The sequence below is a fragment of the Sciurus carolinensis genome, chromosome 9 (assembly GCF_902686445.1).
Source record: "Sciurus carolinensis chromosome 9, mSciCar1.2, whole genome shotgun sequence".
NCBI classification, from domain to species: domain Eukaryota; kingdom Metazoa; phylum Chordata; class Mammalia; order Rodentia; family Sciuridae; genus Sciurus; species Sciurus carolinensis.
Genome location: NC_062221.1, coordinates 15,105,466 through 15,118,391, shown reverse-complemented (window position 1 = coordinate 15,118,391; position 12,926 = coordinate 15,105,466). Strand labels below are relative to the sequence as shown.

Here is a 12,926-nt window from a genome sequence, read left to right as displayed (position 1 = left end):
GCGCGGGAAGCAGCGGCCTGCCGAGCCAGGTGCCCGGTCCGCGGCAGCCCGGGTCCCGCAGGCCTTTTCTTGGACGGGGGGAGAGGCGCAGGCCCTGAGGCCAGGACACATCTGCCTGGCGGGAGGCCCTCGGGGCGCTGCACCTCAGGGCCGGCCCCAGGCCTTGGGCTCCCTGAGCGCTGTTTCCTGAGAGGCTGGCCCTGTGGCGCCTGCCTGGACATCGTTTTTAGGAAAGCGACATGGAAGCGAGCGCCAGGCTTCCCCGCGACGGCCGGCTTGAGGGGCGCATCACGCGACAGGGCGCCGAACCGCTGGGGCGGAAAGGCACGTTTCTGAGGGTCTCGGCAACTGGGCGGCTCCTCACACGCGGTCTTCAAGACAACGCGCCACTGGCCGCTAGTGGCCAGCAGGGCTCGGCACACAGGATGGAAACCGGTTCCCCGTGTCCGGTCCTCACCGCCACCAGAGCCACGTGCGGGTCCCCGCACACTCGGACCAGAGGCTGGCCGGGAAGCCCCCACCCCCGCAGGGTCCGCCCCAGGTAACGGCCGAGGGCTGGCCAGGCGTGGCCCTCGGCCCCCACGTCCCGGGGCGGAAGCAAGCCTGCCCCCGCGCACAGTTTTGAGGTCTGTCACAGGTTCACCGACTAGAGACACAGCCCATGTTCGTCAGGGGCGCGAGCTGCGCGCAGAAGTCCTTGAAACGGGTCATTTAGAAAACTCTAAAGACAGGCTGCCCTCTGGATGTGGCTATGGCTGAGGCCACCCAGCGTCCCAGGGTCCCAGGGTCCTAAGCCACGTGCTCTGCTCCTCTGTGACCTAAGCCTGAAGGAGCTGTGGCGTAGCACACAGCCCGCTCACAGAGGTCCGGGAGCCCCGAGGCTCCTTCACCAAGCCGCTCATCTGAATCACCTGACAAGGCCACTTTCTTCTTGGGGTCAGAACCTGAAGGGGTTTTTCAAACACGGCAGAGCTGAGCAGAATTGAGCACGACCAATTCTGCCAAGGGAGGCGCTCTCCTCCATTCTGGTGAAATGACAGAAACTACACAGGAACCCCCCAACTGCTTTAAAGACTCAAACGGAAGAACACAGAACTTGTGGCCTCCACCCCTCATTTTCTGGGGCACTTTTGATGCTGGAGGACCACTGTGGGCCCCCCTTCCTGCCCCCTCCCAAAGCCCTCCAAGGTCACAAGCTACAACACACCAACTTCCTGAAACCGCTTTCCCCACACGGAAAGCACATGGATGGGACACGGACTAGAGTGGGGATGGGTGAGGCAGTGACGCTCCTTCCAATAAGCAGGTCCCAGAGCCAGTTACTGACTGAATGTTGCTGCACCTTGAGAAGACAGTGACCCTCAGGGTCGGGGGAGCCTCACAAGCTCCCCCAAAGCAGAATGTGGCCAGCACCCGCAAAGGGTGGTCTGGGTGCATGCTCGTACCCCCGGGTGCCACTCCCGCAGAGGACTGGATGTTGTGACCACTATTTCCTGACATCTTTTCGCTGATTCTGGTATGGAACTGTGACTCAGCAATGACATTTGGGCCCAGATGGCGTGGTCAGGAGCAGTACAGAGGAACAGGCTGGCCTTTCCAACGTCAGCATTTACTAGTCCCATGGCGCCGCTCCGCGCCATGTCCTCAGCAGTGCCACAAACACATCCCTGAGGAGCAGAACCGGGACCTTCCCTGCCAGCATTGGCTAGGACGGCCAGTGGCGGCACAATGAGGACAACAGTCTTTGGCTGCCCTTTTTAAGCCCATGCTATATGAATTAAAGCGCTTCTGCAGCTGAGACAGAAGAGAAGGAAACAGTTTCTCAAGGACTCTAGCAAGGATGTTACTATTGGGCAAAGGAATGAGGCAGCCCCTCAAAGGACGTTTTGGAGGGAAACCCCATGTCACTGATCTGTCAAGTAAAGGTCTTCCAGTCAGAAGTGGCATCTGCAGGCCTGGTGGCACTCTGGATGCTACCGACCTGACGACAAGAGCCGTGCTGTCCCGCTCACGCCAAGGCGGAAGCTGCCAATGTCTCCTGCCCCTTGGATAATCTGGGCTTGCACTTTGGCTTAGTTCTGGCAGAATGAGAGCTGTCTAGAGGGGCCAAAGTTAAAGCTGGGTGTTCTTGTTTATCAGTGTTTATGGTCTTATAAAAAACTAGCCAGCCACAGCTCTCGGCTCCGCGCATGTGAGCTTGGTAGCAGAGCTTTAGAAAGGCCTCTTGGGAGCCCGCCCCTGCCCTCTGGGATTGAGGAAAGAGCCAGTTTGGGCCCCATCTGGTGCTGGCCGAGGGATGCTAGGTGCACAACATCAGACAATTCCCTGTGACTCAAGAGTTAGTTCTATTGTTCTTTGCTCCGTGCGTAACCAGGCTGGGGTATGGCCTTGGAGGCGGATGTCCCACACTCCTCCCAGAGGAGGCAGCTGTGCACCGAGGCGGCACCCCAGCCGCACCTCTGGCTACAGAATCCCACGCTGCGCTCCCCACTGCCATGCACCCGCCCCACGACCATGCGCCCGACAACTGCAGCTCGACATCTGCACAGAAATACTGGGTTAGCCTGCAGTGCAAATTACCCAGGAATAAATCTAGTAAGGTCATTTTGATTAATTAAAATATGAAAAAGGTAACATGTACAAGAAAACGTTGTTCATATTCTTGAAACAGACTTTTCTTTCAAGGCAAAAGTAATGACATTTGGTTCATTTTCACAAATTGCACACTGAGTGAAATCATACACTTACTGCAGAGAGCGGAGGCAAGCAACTTGGTCACAGGAATTTGCTGCTTTGTTTCACTGTGAATGAAAAAGCTGTATGAAATGCACAGCTTTGATTAAAACAATAGTTTCCTTCTCTGTGGAACTCCAGATTTAGAATGCTGGCCAAAGGCAGTGCTGCAGAGTGGTTAACGCACATGGAGACGCTATTCTAGTTGGCTTCCAGAAGGAGCCTAGGAAATCTATGCACCGACGCATTGGCTAATGGTGATTTCAGTTTTACTATAAATTATTCTAAATGTCATTTAAGTACTTGGGAATGAGCGCTCGCTCCTTTCTAGAAGCTGTCTAAGGCAGCAGATGCGTAAAGCACCTCAACTACACTCCCAACTCGTTCAGCAGTTAATCTGTGCTCCTGAGTCACCAGGACTGCCATCTACACCCCTGCTGAACACCTCACGGGGACTTCCGTGCTCCTGGATGCCTGTCCAAGGCAGCCCAGGAACGGGAGAAACACGATCATCACCGAGGGCTGCTCCTGGCAGGATCTCAATTCTAAAATGACTACACGGGGCGACGCAGAGCCCGCCTCCTGCAGACCGCTCCTTCCCACGCCCGTTCTTCAGGGATGGCTCCCCTCCTCAGAAGATGCGCTCTGTCCGCGGTGCCATCTAGGGCTCTGCCGGCCAGTGTCGTCCACGCTATGTTAACTTTCACGTCAATCATCTCAGCCTTCGTGTGATTTGCTGATTGTGTTTCTCTAGTTTTCACTGAACACAGTGCAAAGGCAAAGACCGAAGCAATCACCTCAAAAACAAGAGCTCACACTGAAACACACATGAGCATCCAACGTGAAAACGTGAGTTTTCTCCCGTCTTTATTCCGGGGAGGAGGAATCCTCCTCGTCCTCTTCCTCGTCTTCGTCATTGAAGGAGCAGGGCGTCTCTCCGCGGGACTCGGAGCAGTGAGAGGCCGCGCTGCTGGACTGGTGACTGTCTGGGGCGAGGAACTGCCCCGTTGCTAAGGCCACTTCAGCATCCAAGCACAACCCTGGGTTTACACTAGCAAACAGTTAAAACACAGGGTTCGTTAATGCGGCAAACGGCTTTTATAAAACACAGGAATAAAAACAAAGGGAGGAGCTGCCACTGCAAGGTCTGCCTCGTGTGGACTCTGCGGGCAGCGCGTGGCCCTGGCTCGCCCTGCAGACTCAGGCCCGTGGCCTGCCTTCCTAACCTTCCCAAGAAGTACGTACCTTGACTGGGGAAGGGTGGCGCCGGTGGGCAGGTCTAAATTTGAAACTGCTTGGGTAGAGTTCAAAAGCAGTCCCTGGTTTAACCAGGAAGGCCCGGTGGAGATATCTGGAAGGAGAAAGAAAGAAGGTAGGCTCTGCGAGCTGCGGCGCTGCCAGTGCGAAGGCAGAGCCAGGCCGGGGCAGCCTGTCCACCGCGCTCCGCCACCCCCGCCACCCCTGCCCGGAAGAACCCAGGTGTCTTCCCCTTCTCAGAAGGAAAAAACAACGATTCTGTGACACAGAGTGGCAGGGCAACACGAGCACACACACACTCACAGGAAGACAGGCGACAAAGAATTCAAGGTGAACAAGCTCACACTCATTCCTTTTCTAGGGAAAGACCCTGAGGCAGCAGCTCGCTGGGCCCAGGAGCAGATGGATTCTCTCTGAAACCCGCTGTCCTCACCGGGAAGGGCCCTGACGTGGGGTCAACAGGCAAAGCCAGGAGGACATAAAGATGCAGAGAAGTCAGAGGCGTCTCAGGGAGGGACCCCCTGCTTAGGGAGCAGACACTCAGGCAGACTTCTGCCCGAACCCCTGCCGTCCACTCTGCAAGGCCTGCCGGGAGCTCCAGGCCATGGCCATGGCTCGCTGCTCTTTCTCCTGACAGGTTTGCACCTGGTGTCCTTTGCTTTATAATTCAAATTGGTCCTTATTTTAAAAGGTCTCCTTTCAACGGAGGAGGCGTAACACAGTCGCGTTTACTGAGGCAGGACAGACGTTACTGTTTCAGCTGCAAGAAATATCGTGGGCAGACCCTTGTACTTTCAGTGTGTCTGTCCGCCACACTTCTCCTATTCTAGGACTGAGCAGTTTTCACTGGGATTTTACTTCACACTTATCTCCTTTCTAAATGGGTAGCTCAGAGAAGGCAGTAATGGAACTGGAAGATGCGGACGTTACCATAGGGCTCTCCACAGTGACCCTAAGAAATATGCGGCAGGAAAAGAAGTATGTGGTAGAAACATCACATACACACTCCTAAAAGAAATTATTCTACTTAACATTGTAAGTAGGATCAACACAGATGTAGCATACATAATTTGCCAAAATAAGCTTTTATTTAGTAAGAATATTTTTTTAATTACTGGGTACAAAATGGACTATGTGTACTGAAATTTTCTGATAATCCTGCCTGACCAAGTGAAAGGTTGCTCATGTAGGAAAGGAGTAAAGTAAATGACTACATTAATTTTAGACTGGCCTTGGTAACCTTTTTCTTCAAAGGCTAACTAAGGCAGCTATGGGAAAAGAAAAAGAAAAAAAGGACTTCTGTTCTAAGAAGAATAGCAGTCTTAAAATACATTAAATAAGAACAAGTCTATGTAAGAAGATGAAATTAAAACCAGACTCCTGTGCTGAATATTAACTAGTATATAGAACTATGGAAACTTCTGTCAGAACACAGCTATTTACTTGTTTGTGAGCCTAACAGATTACTTTCCTTTTCACAATGGATTTGAAAAGCCTACACTTCTTTCACATTATCACAGGATCCACACAATGGTTCTCACACTCTTGCCCAAAAGCCATTATGTCCCTTTCCACACTAACGGCACACGTTTCTTCCTCTGAACTAACCGCACGTTTCTTCCTTTGAACTAACCAGAAAGTCTGTATCCCGGTCTGCAAATGAGGTCATGAAGAGATCAAACCAGAGGCCGCCTAATCACCCAGTGCCTTCTTGCTGGGAATAAGTTAAAATAAAGTTCTGGTGATTTATTGAGTAAGCCCTTTATTCAGACCCTGCTGGACTTCCAGAGTGACTGGGCTGCTAATGAATTGGCAGGACCCATGTGGGACAGGGACAGCACAGGGAGAAGGCAGCAGGGTGGAGACCTGGGACAGCTGGCCAAGGGAAGCAGAAGAGGTCACTCCTGCAGAAGGTCGATGGCGCCAACTTAAAAAATACGTCCAACAGAAACCAAATCTCGGTCAATAAACTCTTCTGTTTTGTGCGCAAAGTGCCAACCTCAAAAGAAAGAACTACCGTTCTGATTAGATTTGACGTATTATACTTTAGAACTAATATTAAAATGCTGTTAAAAAGTGATGTGGCCTGGCATGGTAGCGCACTTAGGAGGCTGAGGCAAGAGGACTGGAAGTTCAAGGCCAGCCTCTGCAATTCAGTGAGGCCCTGTCTTTATAAAAAAAAAAAAAAGTTGTGTGGAGCTGGGCTCCGTGGCATGTACCTATAGTCAATGCTAGTCACAAGGCAGGAGAATCACAAATTCAAGGCCAGGGTGGGCAACTTAGTGAGGCCTGTCTCAAAATAAAAGGGCTCGGGAGGTACTCAGTGCTTATGGAAAATGTGCAAGGCCCAGGGTTTAATCCCTAGTATCATGGAAAACAACAATAAACATACCCACAAAAACAAAACAATAAAAAAAAAAGATGTAAATTTTAGGTGAAAGCAAAGGCAAAAAAACATTGTTTATTAAAACTGCATTTTTAATAATGTATAATATTGCTAGAAATTAGGACAATGGTAAACCTTACAGGTCATTAGGGAAAGGCAAAGAAACATCACAGTGAGTGACAACGTCACACCCACTAGGAAAGCTATGATTAGAAAGTCAGACGGGGCTGGGCCCGAAGCTGGTGGCAGAAAGTTTGCTCACCATGCATAAGGCCCTGGGGTTTGATCCCTAGCACCAAAATACTTAAAAAAATAAAAAGATGGACAGTAACAAGTGTTGAGAAGGATGCGGAACAACTGGAACCCTCCTATGTTGCTAGTGTGACTGTAAAATGGCAAAACACGTTAGAAAACAGTTTGGCATTTGCTCAAAATGTTAAACATCCAGCAATTTTACACCTAGATACAGCCAACAGATCTGAAAACACGTTCATGAAAACATCTATACAAACACTTGTTTAAAGTAGCATCATTCAAAACAGCCACTGATGAATGAAAGGCTAAACAAAATGTGATACAGCCACACAATGGAATATTATCTGCCAATGAAAAGGAATTAGGTTGAACACCCCTAATCTAAACTCTCAAATCTGAAATGCACCCAAATCCAAAACTTTCTGAGCACTGACATGATGTCACCCCTGGAAAATTCTGCATCTGACCTCACACATGATAGGTCACAACCAAAACATAGGCACACTGAAAATACATGATTACTTCAGGCTATGTATATAGACAGGTATATGTGAAACAAATGAACTTCGTGTTTGGATGCAGATCCTATCTCCAAGGTATTTATATGCAAATATTTCAAAACTAAAAAAAAAAAAACCAAATCTGAAAAATGTTTTGGTCCCAAGTATTTCAGATAAGAGATGCCTAATGCATTATAGGATGCATAATAAGCCTAAACACTGTACTGCTCATAGAGAAGTCACACACAAAATGTCACATATTATATGATTCCATTTATAAGAACGTCTATAACAGACAAATCCACAGAGACAAAAAGTAGGTTAATGGGGGCTGGGGTTGTGGCTCAGTGGTAGAGCACTTGCCTAGAATGTATGAGGCACTGGGTTTGATTCTCAGCACTGCAAATAAATAAATGAATAAAATAAAGGTCTATCAACATCTTAAAAAAAAAAAAAAAAGAAAGAAAGAAAGGTTAATGATTTCCAGGGACAGTGGGCTAGGGGTACAGGGAGTGACTACTAATGGGCAGGGGGGTTTTCTTTGATTACAAAAATATTCTGGAATTAGACAGTGATTATGATTACACAACCTTGTAAATACACTAAAGCACCCGGAGTTGTACACTTTCAAATGGTGTATTGTATGTGATTCATATGTTATGTGAACTAAAAATTTAATCACACTGAAAAATGCTGGTCTCATCTAGTAAAGCTAAAGATGCACTCAATAATTTTGGTCTACACGTTTGCACATGGCACTCGATACATGAATAGGAACGCTCGAAGCATCAAGAAACTGGAACCAATATAAAGGATTACTATCAATAAAATGAATAAACATATTCATATAATGAAATTTTACACAGAAGTAAAACTATAGTAATTACAGCTACATTAAATCCCCTGGATGAATCTAAGGAACATGATGATGAGTCAAATAAAATCAAATCACTAAAGAATATATTACTGTGATTCTGTTTTTACATAAAGGTGGGTAGAAGTGGGCAAAACGAAGTAAGAAGCTGTTTCTGGCTTACACATTTGTAGCTCTAAAGAAAAGAAACTGAATGGTAAGACACACAGAGTGGTGACATCTGAAGGGATGGGGAAGGACACAGACTCAGTGCACACGAGCCATGGCTGCTGCACTGCTCCTCCCCCAACTGGGGTGGGCTCCTGGGTGTCCACTGTTTTGTGACGCTTCTGACCCTAAAGCAATGTGAGACTGAGGAGAGAGGAATGAGGACAGTGAACAGAGTCAACTTGAGAAGTTTTATTGTAAAGAGGAGCAATGATTTTTAAGTATGAATCTATATTTACCCAGTTCTGACACTGTTTTCTGATCATGTAAATTTTACTATATTTCTCCTTTCTTAATTCAATTCTAATCACATATTTATCTTGTGAATAGACAAGAGATATTATAGGTAAGATAATTTCTGAAAAGCCTAATCTAGTGGTGAGTCAGGCAATTTAGATCTATATAATGAGTTATAGAAATGTAAATTCCCAATATTATAATCTTTAATGTTTGAAACTTTCTAAAATTTTGCAGCTTTTCGTGAGAAAGGTTTTAACAAGTTAGATTGTTAATCAGGGACAAGATGCAACGGCATCAGTTAGCATACCTGTGATGTAACCTTCTAAAGCCTTTGGCACCAGCGATTTAGCCAGTTTCAGGTCCTCCAGAGAGCATTTGCCCGACTCCAGACCAAAGGACATTCCCATCCGCTTCAGTACTTCTATGTCATCGTGGATCTCAAAGGTGTTGTCAAAGTTAAAGAGGTATTCAAATCTGCATCAGGGAAGAAAGTCAGGATGGCATTTCCAGTGGTTCTAAGAGGCTGGGATCACTTTGTACCCAGTACTTATATAAAGGATGAGGGCCTAAGTTCAGCCATCTCCTCAAGGTTGTTACCATTTAGCGCACTGATCCATTCTGCCACGTTCAGGGGATGACACCTCAGCAAGTCACTTCCTAGTTCTAACAAGCAACAGAAGTCCATAAACTTTAGCCGTAATGCTGTTTGTTGCAAATAGGAGATAAAATTTTGTTTTAAAACTAACACTTTTCAAAGTTCTCTACAGCTTTGTCACAAGTCTACTTTGATATATGATCTCTCTACTGTAATTGGTTTGTTAACTTTTGCAAAAAGATTTTGAGTACTTACTTTACCTTCATGAGTCAACTGCTAACTACAATACAACTTGGGTAAGCATAAAAGGAAGACTCTTATTTTATTGATTTATTGAGACAGAGACTTGCTATGTTGCACAGGCTGGTCTTGAACTCTTGGGCTCAAGGGACCCTCTTTGCCTCAGCCTCCCAAGCAGCTGTGACTACAGGCACATACCAGCATGTCTGGGTTAAATGGGAGAATGTTTTTCATTTTTCACTTTTTTGTGATACTGGTATGGCCTCACAAGTACGAGACAAACACTCTACCATAAACTACAATCCCAGCCCTTAAATGGAAGACTTGTAATAAATTAAACCAATGTCTAAATCCTGTCTTAAGGGACTAAGAAGTGAAACATCCTAAGAAAAAGTGTCACATATAATAAATACGTAACATTTCTGAATGTTCTTGAAAATCGCCGGACGTGGACACCTAGGTACCCCGCACAACAATCGAGTGTGAGGGAAGGTTCTGGGACAGTGGTGGGTTTTACTTGCCATGGTATTGTATTAAAATCATGTAAGGATAACACTTTTTATGGTAGATCTCAGATGAGGGTAAAACTACAATTTGAAGCAAAATGCCATATTTAAATAACCTCAAGTATATGGATTTGAGTAAAGTACATGAACAAGTTTTTAGGGGAGAATAAATGTGAAGTGGGTGCCTGCCAAGGGGATGATTTCAGGCAGCCGTTAAAAGCAGATGGCTTTGTGAATCTAATCCTCAGCGTGGGAAAGCCTCCCGGCTAATGAAGGGGAAGGTTGCATCACCAAAGTAACCGCGAGAAAGGTCTGCGGCCCACCTTGAACAAGTGCATACAAGCTGCTCCACGCAGGGCGGCCACTGGGCCATGAGTCAGTGACCACCCAAGGCACAGAGCCTGCAGATCCTGGCCTGAGCGAAGAGCATCATAAGCCTGCAGGCCAACAGCTCCCACATTTTCCTGACGCCCTTTTTAGACTTAAAAGGACTAACTAACCTAAGATGAGAATTTTATAATCCTCCACAATGAAGAGACTAACTTTAAGGGTTTTTTTGTTTGTTTCTAAGGAAACTAACTTCAAGTAATGTTTGGGGTTTTTTCCCTGAAAAGATGTTAAGCATTTTCCAGACTTCTGCTCTATTACTCAGTCTACCCTTCAGGAAGAAGTTTTTATCAGTGGTATTCAGATGATGATGAGTGGCATGAAAAATTTAAGGGTACAGAGAGGGTGCAGAGCGAGACAGGACCCAAGTGTGGACTGTTGCTCTCCCACCTTGCTGCTCCAAAGAAGGTGCTTTCTTAAGAACGAACAAGTAACACCAGCATCTGAGAACACTTAGCTGCCCTCTTAGACCTAAGTTTCTGAAACAATTTGCAAGTGTGAGTAACGATTCAGACACACAACTTTTATTAACCACTGGGCTGGGTCTTTTTTTTTTTTTTGCGGTGCTGGGGATTGAACCCAGGGCCTTGTGCATGCAAGGCAAGCACTCTACCAACTGAGCTATCTCCCCAGCCCCTGGGCTAGGTCTTATATGAATTTATCCGTAACTTTTGCAAACTGGCAAGATAAATACCATAATCCTTATTTTTTGTGGGGGAAGGAGTGAGAGCTCAGGAAGGCTAAGAAGCTTAAAAGGTTGAAGAACATGTCCAGTTGACTTGACAGCCTGCAGTTTCTAATAGCATATTTATATCTCAATTATCAGACAGTTTTGAAATTCCTGGTTTTTATTTTTCCCCAATCTCTTCCTCCTCTGTATGTGGAGCACTCCCGAATCTCTGTATGCAGCAGAGAGACAGGGAAAGAGACGCTGCCAGAGAAAAGAAGTCCAGTCTCCCTGCGACAGCCTCAGGCAAGGCGGTGGCACGGAGGTGAACAGTAGCACAGTCCCCTTTTGCCTTAATAAGTCTCCACACGTGACAAAATTATTTGTTGACCCCTGTCCTCACGGCAGCCAACATTCTGAAGTGCTTCCTTGAGTCAGACCTTTAGAGGTATTATCTTACTTAATCCTTGCAAGGAGGCTGGAAGAGAGGCCCCGCCTGGCTCCTGATGGTTCTAGAGAGCAGAGCTGGTCGGGTCTCATTTTGACCCTCTCTGTACCCTTCACCTCCTAGTGGTTCTGGTCATAGCCTGCAAACTACTGATACAAACTTTCTCATGAAGGGTGAAAAAATTACAAAGGAATTCTCTAGTTTGAAAGGTGTTCTCACTTGTTATGATGAATATTAGCACCAATTTCAATTAAAATGTAAAAAAAGAAAAATTTTAAAAAGAACATGCCCAGTATTTTAATGTTCTTCTTTCAGGGATAAACAGCAGCACACATAACTATGATATAATAAATGAAGAAATGACTGCTTCAGTGCCTGATCTAACACATTTCCCAAAAAACTATAATCCCCAATGAACCTACCTTGTCGAAGCACAGTGACAGCCTGACTCAGCACAGTGACTTGCTCAGGGTCACCACACATGGAGCACACTATGGCTCAGGCCCAGGTGCCACACCTCGCATGCCACAGGCAGGACAGTGCCTGGCACAGGGCAGGGGACACTGCAGGTGCGTAAGACACACCATAAGAGGCGTTCCCCCACCCAAGCAGACACCTTGGAAGGTTCCAGGGATGGAGCAAAGGATGGAAGAATGTCATCAGCAGGTCAGCCTGCCCCTGCCCCCAGCTCCCCACTCACTTGTCACTGGAGATGCTGCAATCTATGACTGTTTTTCTGCTTGTGTTGATGATTATAAATGGCAGCTGAATCGTGGAGTTCAGAGCTGGAGGGCCCTGGTTTTGCTGTTCATTTTGCCGATTTCTTTGTACTAGGTTTTTGAAAGCAATTTGCTATAACATTCAAGAGAAAACAGAAGGTCATTTAATGTGGACGAGTTAGAATTTAAATGAATTAAGATAACATATTTAAAATATAGTCTAAAATTAAAGACTAATGAATTAAAAAAATCAAACATTTTAAAAAATGAGAATGATTTAACCGAACAGGTACATTTCAAGGGAAAAACATATATATATATATATACATATACTTATAGAATGTCTAACATCCTCCTAATGTAAATAATGGGGTCCCTGGTTTTCATCACACACAGAAACAGGATCACACAGAACAGATGCCAGACAGCCCAGCGATGCATGCGGCTCTTGGGTCATACAGCAAGACTGACAACAACTGAGCTTATGTTTTTCCCTTTACTTGACAGATTCCTAGGAGTTTAAGGTTAATTACACCTTTTGGTCTTTTCTTTCTTCTGTCCACACCCCCCTCCAGTCCTGGGGATTAAACCCAAGGGCACTTTACCAGATAGCTAGATTCCTACCCCTTTTTATATTTTAATTTGAGACAGGGTCCCACTGAGTTGCTTAGGGCCTCACTGAGTTGTTGAGGCTGGCACTGAACTTGTGATCCTCCTGCCTCAGCCTTCTGAAGTGCTAGGATCTACAGCTGAGTCCCAATGCGCAGGTCAACACACCATTTAGACTGCCTCGTCTGGGGTGTGTCTTAAAGTCACAGAGCGCTTCCTTTAGATGATGCCTGCTAGGACCCTGGCTACATGACCCAGGCCCTGCCAACGCTGCCTCACTTACTGCCATCGTGGTTTCTAGGG

The 12,926-nt window shown here is 46.5% G+C and overlaps 1 protein-coding gene across 9 annotated transcripts in view; it reads right to left on the bottom strand.

Annotated features, from left to right (window-relative positions):
* Positions 1–661: 661 nt before the first annotated feature.
* Tfdp2 (transcription factor Dp-2) overlaps positions 662–12,926 on the bottom strand; it is a 166,649-nt gene continuing 154,384 nt past the window's right edge. For all 9 annotated transcript variants that reach the window (XM_047563946.1, XM_047563944.1, XM_047563947.1 and 6 more), the window contains 4 exons: positions 11,996–12,147; positions 8,760–8,926; positions 3,979–4,084; positions 662–3,784 (listed from right to left, as the gene is read on the bottom strand). In XM_047563946.1, coding sequence (XP_047419902.1) covers positions 3,601–3,784; positions 3,979–4,084; positions 8,760–8,926; positions 11,996–12,147 — 609 coding nt within the window. In that variant the 3' untranslated portion in view covers positions 662–3,600. The remainder of the gene's footprint in view (positions 3,785–3,978; positions 4,085–8,759; positions 8,927–11,995; positions 12,148–12,926) is intronic.